We start from the raw sequence: 8,326 nt of genomic DNA on the forward strand, positions 1-8,326 counted from the left end.
GTAGTCAAATACCCTATTAAACGAACGGGTCTACCGCGATATAATTTCACTGTTTATTTAAAGGTAAAAACAATGAAATTATATCGCGACAGACCCGTTCGTATAGTTAAGTGTGGCAAAATTCGGTCTCAGGCGAGACTCGAACTCCCGACTCTGGATCACCAGCCCATCGTGCTGCAAACTGAGCTACCGAGACTTCACTCGAGGACAGAGAATATTTCTACCGTATGCGCCTTAGGGAGGCGCCTAGCGACATCTAACATGAGAATATTTTGTACTTCTCAATTTATCTCTAAGGATTACTATCTTTTTAGGGTTCCGTACCTACCCAAAGGGTAAAAAGAGCTATTACTAAGACTCCGCTGTCCGTCTATCCGTCCATCCGTCCGTCTGTCTGTTTATTACCAGGCTGTATCTCATGAACCGTGATAGCTAGGCAGTTGAAATTTTCACAGATGATGTATTTCTGTTGCCGCTGTAACAACTAATACTAAAAACAGAATATAATAAATATTTAAGTGGGGCTCCCATACAACAAACGTGATTTTTTTGCCGTTATTTACGTAATGGTACGGGACCCGGTTTCACTTTCAGTGCCAAGAGCCACAATTCCAATACAAAACGAACCCGACTATTGGGTTCTTGGCACTGAAAGTGTTAAGGAACCCTAAAAAGTAAGTGTGGGAACTAGTACATTAGCATTAGCTCGTGGGTTGGATAGTGGGAAAATAAAAATACACATAATTTTTCGCAGTATTATGATTAGAAATATGCAGCTTGGAAAAAATATACGTCTGGTTATAATTAATTAATTAAACTCGGTTTTAGTTTAAACTTTCTAGACCTGTCTGGATAAGTGGTACACCTATACACGGTGGCTAATAATATTTACCGTCCCATAGAATAAAAAATGGATCAGCCAAAATGTATGAAGCAGCCAAATTTTTTTTCGCGATTTCGGGGTTGGTCCCATAGTAAAAGTTGCTCAGTATAATCCCAAAACCTCCCTGGCAACGGGAATGCAGTTATTTTTAAGCCACCCTGCATAGGTCAGGCAACGAATGCTCAAAAAAAGTTGTAGAGGGAACTGCTAGTAACACAATTTTGGACTTTCCTAACTTTGTATGGACTAGTTAGGAGGTGAACATATCAAAAGTCCCCGGCCGTAGCCCTTGAGCCGGGGGTGAGAGGGGGGTTTAAAGGGCCCATTTTTCGGTTTTTCACTTATATCTTGGAAATTTTGCGTCTTAGCGACATGACTACTTAGACCAGCGGTCGGCAACAAGCGGCCCGCGAGCCTCCCTGGCTATTTTGTATGTAATATGGACAAACGTAAATGTCTGATAAAGTCATAAATATAAACAAAGTGCGGCCGGCGTCAACTTCGTTAACTACTATGTGGCCTTTGGCTGCTAAAAGGTTGCCGACCGCTGACTTAGACAAACCGATTAAATTAAAGCTGATTAAATAGGGAGTATTACTGCAATGTTCTGCCGTCAGAGTGCAGCACTAGCTCCTCTAGTAAACCATAGAGTAACTTATACACACTGTGCCGTAAACTGTTTTTTGACAAGTTTTCACAGACAATAAAATATGACATTGATGCATCAAGGCGGTTCGTTCACAAGGGCCTACCGGGAAACGCGAAAATCGACATTTAGTTATCTGCCTCTTTATCGCTCGAAGAGTGATAGAGAGGTTAGATAACGAAATAGGTGCGCAAAAAACCTTGGTCTGCTCATGGATGGCGAACTGAGATTCGAGGAGCACTTTAACACTAGAATACGGAACGCATTCTATCGCCTTAAAACCTTGTATAGTTTTAGGAAGTACCTATCGGAAAAAGTTAGGGAAATACTTATTGAGGCTTTAGTACTGTCACCGTTTAATTATACAGATATAGTCTACGGTCCCATGTTGCTGGCAACAACAAAAAAGGCGATACAACGGGTACAAAATGCTTGTACACGCTTCTGTTATGATATACCGAAACGAGCGCACATCACACCTTATCTTAATAACAGAAAAATTCTTAACATGAACAATAGAAGAAACCTACATCTCGCTTATACGCTACGTAAAATAATTGAATTTGAAGGGCCTCCTTATCTTTACGAAAAACTAAAATGGGCACAGGATGCACACAAAAAACTTGTGAGAAGTCAGCGACAAAATCTCTTGCTTATCCCAAAACATAAGACTAAGTTTTTCAGGGGTGGTTTAAAATATGCAGCAACGAAAATTTGGAATGACTTACCGCCACCGTTAAGGAGTCCGATGCCATTACTTACTTTCAAGAAACTGGTCAAAGTACACTTTCTCGAGTTGCAAATGGGAAACCACCCCCTCACTTTAAACACTTAAATACCTAACTAGTTCATAGGAAATCAAATAAAATCAAAAACCTAAATCAAAGTTTAATTAGTTGACTTTATGAGAATAAAGATAACACCGACACAACCTATAATAATAATAATATTTTTATAGCAATGTTTGTAATTTGAAAAATAGACATATGTTACATACACACACGTACACTCACACACAAACAATATATGTATACAGTCGCACACACCTTGCAACCTTGGGTATTGTAAACCCTTGGATATATTCTTAGTTTAGCCGTAGTGAAACAGACCGACTGGAAAGAAAATATGTATATATATATATGCTCTGCGTGTATCTATATATATATAAAGGGGCCAGGCTGAAAATCAGCGCTGGATATATGTATATCACATATCTAGCACAGGCTGAGACTGGTACCCATTGCCTATAACAATGTGAAATTTAATAGTACATTATTGTCGAGGCTCGGAAGTAGCTACTTGCAGGCTGAGGATTCGTTTTAAACGGACGACCTTGGGAGTCCGTTTAACTGAATCCGAAGCCAGCAAGTAGCCTTCCAGCCGAGTCATATATAGTGCTTTTCTCAAAAATGGTGGAAGAAATATAAATATCATAAAAATATTTTACAAAAACAACTTTCTTAAGTATATATTTTCACAGAAAAAGTAGAAACAATTGAAAAAATTAGCTTTGCCGCCTTTTTATTTTTTTAGTAAAAAAATAGAAGTGTATTTTTCTGCCGAAAATACGCCAACCTATTTGAGACAGCTAAATAGTCGCGGTACTAATCATCTGTTTGGCTGTTTAATGGGCCTGTGCCTTCATTTGATATGGCCATTTCAACTTTTAAAAAGTTTGGAACTCGACAAATAATGGAATTTGTATGCAACATTGCAGTCCCAAAATCGAGACTGCAATGTTTTTAACTTTTTAATTTTTGACTGACCATAAACTACGCGCTTCGCAACCTATTTTTTAAACGGCAAAGTCGACTTTGCCGTCCATTTTTGAGAAAATTAATGTTAATACCTACCTACTATGTTTAAGGTGTTTATTTACGTCGTACTAATTGTAACTTTTCTAGTTGTAAGAATGTAAGATTTCTAGTTGTGGCAATAAACTTTTTTTATCTTATCTTATCTTATCTTAAATTACGATTTTCTTGTTTCGCGGTAGACCCCCAGATTGTGACGGATAGTGGTAGTGGCGCCTCCTACGCAGAGTTTCGCGTAATATTGCCTATTTGCTACAAGTTTAATTTAGCCACGTTTCCTCTATATCTTCTTATCGCCCTAATAGTTTACAATTCAGTTTTCACTTTGCTAACAGTAATCTTCAAGTTTTTCGGCTTCCATCCCTCCTCAACGACTCTCTTCTGTATGATTCTCTTGTAAACCAGCGCGGACTGCCGCGCCGTTCGCGTTCTTTCTGGCGAGTCGAAATCTACTTCGTAGAGACCGAAACGCTCGCTAGAAAAGATAAAACTTTGGTTAATATTAATGTTTTGTTTAATTTAAGACATCCTTCAGACTGAGCATAGTCGCGCTACCCCCTCTGCCACAAATATACGGTAGTTTTACTCCATTTTCGATCAAGTGTCTTTGTGTGACGTCCGTGTCTTTGAACTAATCACGGCACGGGACTCGCTCACCTCGTCCCCCGCTCCCCTGTATTTCTGGCAGCATCGGTTTAGTGAAATAATTGCTCTAAGGTCCGTCTAGAGGATGTCTTGTCTGTGTTTTAGGTACAATTCTTAAGAGGAATACGGACTACCCCGCTCCATAAAAATGTCGCCATTTTCTCTCTGGATATTAATTTTATAGAAAATATTTTTACACAAACTGATCTAAGTATATTACTACACCTTATAAAACAAAGTCCCCCGCCGCATCTGTCTGTTTGTATGTATGTTCGCGATAAACTCGAAAACTACTGAACGGTATTTCATGCGGTTTTCACCTATCAATAGAGTGATTCTTGAGGAAGGTTTAGGTGTATAATTTTTTGGTAAACATCAAACATCATCAAACATCAAACATCAACATTTATTCAGCAAATAGGCCACAAGGGCACTTTTACACGTCATCATTGAATTTACATATAAGCAAAAATAATAACATCAACAATTTTATAAAATAAAACTAACAATTCAATCTAACGTATTACAATTACTAAGAGATGTATATGGTCTCTTAATGTCGAATTACATAAAAAATACAGATAGAAAACACAAAAAAAAAATCTATAATATTTAGAGGTGTAAATGTCTCTAGGTGTCAGAACTATAAGATTATATAGTTTATCAAGTTATCCTTAGAGATGTATAGGGTCTCCAAGAGTCAATATCCTGTATAATTAATACATTCATTAAGAGAAAAGAAACATACGAGAGCAGAATGAGGCGTCTCACTGTAATTAATTAATAAAAATAAAGTTACTAAGTATAATAGCTTGTGTTAGCTTAAACAGACCAGTCTCCACAAACAGCACCCGTTCACGAGTATGACGCGTATCTCAGCCATCGCCTCCCTCAACCTTCATTAAAAGTTAAAGGTTTTGTGTAACCCGTGCGAAGCCGAGGCGGGTCGCTAGTTTATAATAAGATAATATTAACCACAGCCTATGTCTCTTTGCTATTTTTTTATTTTTAATTTTCTCGCTCGTAATTCTTATAATAATTGAAAAAGACAAATAGCTAATGGGTAATCGGTATTTTTTTCCCTAATGTCCAATCCAGAGAAGAACATAGAGAATAAATTCGTTTGTATGGAGCGGGAGTTCACTTTCCTCTTAAATATAATAGTTAGGGAGGCGAGGTAGCTAAATGGCGTAATTCAACGGCGCCGTCGAGACCTATCAAAATCGAAAGATAAAATAATTTCGAAAAGAAAAGCTCGTATGGCAAAAACCATTTTAGCGGTGGGTTTGGCGTGTACGGTTTTTCAAAAATGTTAAAAAAAACAGTTACTTGGGCATTCTCGAGCGCGTCAGATATTCATACTACGTATGCCCCGAGTGCCTCTGATAACAACGGTATACTAATCTGCCGGTTTGCGTGGTGGGGGTAGGCATATAAAGTAGTCAAAAATGCAAAAAAAAAAATTTACTCGAGCGCGTCAGATTTTCGGAAGGGGTGTTAAGTAGGCCCCAAGGAAGCTTCCTTTAAAAAAACTGACGATTTCGGCGTGACGATAAGTTACGATGAATTTTTGAAAATGCAAAAAAAAAAAGTTTTTTTGAAATACTCGAGCGCGTCAGATTTTCATAGGGGAGGTTTATCTCGGTATCCTGAAAGCATATTTTTTTAATCTGACAAAAATGTTGGTGGGTTCTCTTAATCTGACCGAAAAAGGTTTTTTGGTTTCTTTTTTTTCCTTTCTTTCTCCTTGATAAAACGGGGAACTTACGGTACGTCCAAAAAACAATTTGAGGATCAACAGGCTATTGAATAATATACATACATGAAACTGTACATGTTAATAATACTTTTGTATACAGATACGCGTAACTTTTTCCGAGTCCACGAAAATTGTCGAGAAGCTTTAGAAAAAAAAAAATTTTGAGATATAATAAAAGTCACATAATTTAATCATCGTTATTTCATATCAATTTTTTTTAACACCCTCAGTTTTCGAGATATACTCAAAAAACCGGGAGTTTGAGTTTTTATGATGCTTCAAGTCAAAAAGTTTTAACTTTGGACAAAAATGTAAAGAGACCTTTTTTGTGTAAAATAAAATTACCTTTTTTGGTTATTTAAACTTTTTTTTTGTAAAATGTATCGTTCGCGACTTATATGCCGCAACGCGTTCTTAGGAAGACGAAATGGCTCCTCCACACTTCCGGTCATGCGGAAACCGGCAGATTTTGTATTTTTAGTAAGTTTTAGATTATATTCTTCAAAATAAAAAATAAAAAAATCGCGCTCGAGAATGCCGGATTAACGTTTTTTTTTTACAAGTTCGCGACCCTATAACTCGGCGGCGTCAAGGACTTATCGTCAGATTAGTTAAATTTAGTCTTTAAACACTAAAATCAACCCCCAATATCTTAATCTGAGGCGCTCGAGTATTTCAGACTATCCATTTTTTTTTACTAATCTGATCGTCTATCCTAGGCGCGCGTCACTACATATAGAGCTAAATACTTTACAAGGTTATTCTATTAGGTCTAAGGTATCTCTCATATCTTAAACTGCCACGCTCGAGTATTGCCGAAAATTCCCCTATTCGCCTCCCTAACTATAATATAATTTATCAATACACAAACAAATAACCATAACCTGAACAAGTAATAATCTAATAATGCAAAGTACAGTCAGCATCTAATAAATAGTCACAGTAAAAATGGCCAAATAAATAAATATTTTGGAACGATCTTACACAGATCGACCTAGTCACAGTAAGCTCAATAAGGGCTGATTTAGACGGGACGCGAACTCGCATGCGAGTTTCATACAACTGCGGGTTTTGATTGGTCGGTTGAATTTGACCAAAAAGAATAGATAGTATAGGGGGGTCCTGTCATTGTAAATTTTGTAGTCACTGTAAATTTACTGCCATCTATCGACACACGACAAAAACTCAAAATGAAAACGCATAAAGTTATCAAAAAATTTATATATATGGATAAATGATTTTATTATTTTTATATCATTTTGATCCATGTACATTCACTGATATATAGATATCAGTGTTAAAATGGTTAAATATGAAACGGTGTCGTCACGCCATCTAGCTGAGGATAGGCTAAAGGTGTGTGCGACATCTATTCGAGAATGACTTTTACTTGAATTCCGAGGCACGTTTTTTCCTTAGACTTTATACGTCTTATACGAAGTTACATATGTCTTTGATTTGACGTAATCAATAGTCCGCAATGTAACTAAAATCGCATGCGAGTCCGCGTCCCGTCCAAATCAGCCCTAAGGCTTGTGTTGTGGGTACTAGGCGACGATATACATAATACACACAAATAAATGCCCCTTGCCAGGACATAGAGAAATATAGTAAGACTAGAAACTCACTCCATACATCAGTTTTGGTACCAAAAGACTATTATTTTCACAGTCGACATCTAGCATCGAGTAGCGGAATTATCAGTACCGCTACTTGATACTAGAATTCTTTAGGGTCGCGACTCATGAAAATTGTATTGAACAACAATTTACAACTAGTATTAAAAGCAGGAGTTGAAAATAGAGTGCCGGTTAATCTGGTTATAATATTAGCTGAAAATTGTTGAGCATTACACTTTTCGGTCGTCGGAACATCTATTGTCAAGTAGCAGTACTGATAATTCCGCTATTCGATGCTAGATGTCGACTACGAAAATAATAGTCGTTTTCGTACTAAAACTGATGTATGAAGTGAGCACTATATGGTTTTTTTTCTCTATGCCAAAACTCATGTTCCCTCCATTTACATAGACTTTATGCAACCAGCGTATAAATAAATAAAAAACTTAGCCAAGGCCTCTTTTATGAGTACTGCTACGACGACACACACTGATAAATTCCGCTACTTGACGCTAGATGTCGACTACAAATAACTCTCCTTTTGGCAGTGGGGAGACACTCCTTTCGGGCATACTCGGCTCCGTTCGGCTCAGCATTGCTGCGAGCAATTATTAGGGTTGGCACCGCTTGATGTCCATTTGCGTGCACGACCACAGATAAGATAATGACTTGAATTTTGACAACCTTAAATAGCCGAAAGGGATAATGCCATACATTAGAAAGAGATACCACGACTCGTCCCTGAATCGCTGTCAAACTTCGGTTTTGTAGGAAGTGTCCTTTCTGTACGGTAGTACTATAATTTATTCTGTGGTTTAGGTAAGAAACTGATGTATTGAGTTACCACTCTTTCCTCACTTATATTTCTCTACCTGATAATAACGAGCGATTCTTGTATATATATTTATTTATATATTTCAGAAACGGCTCTAACGATTTCGATGAATTTTGCTATATGGG

The 8,326-nt window shown here is 37.4% G+C and overlaps 1 protein-coding gene across 1 annotated transcript in view; it reads right to left on the reverse strand.

Annotated features, from left to right (window-relative positions):
• Positions 1-3,649: 3,649 nt before the first annotated feature.
• Positions 3,650-8,326, reverse strand: part of LOC134801323 (myrosinase 1-like) — a gene marked incomplete at its 5' end in the record, with an annotated part of 37,308 nt that continues 32,631 nt past the window's right edge. The window contains one exon of the mRNA XM_063773864.1: positions 3,650-3,818. Coding sequence (XP_063629934.1) covers positions 3,650-3,818 — 169 coding nt within the window. The remainder of the gene's footprint in view (positions 3,819-8,326) is intronic.

Source organism: Cydia splendana, chromosome 21 (assembly GCF_910591565.1).
Source record: "Cydia splendana chromosome 21, ilCydSple1.2, whole genome shotgun sequence".
NCBI lineage: Eukaryota > Metazoa > Arthropoda > Insecta > Lepidoptera > Tortricidae > Cydia > Cydia splendana.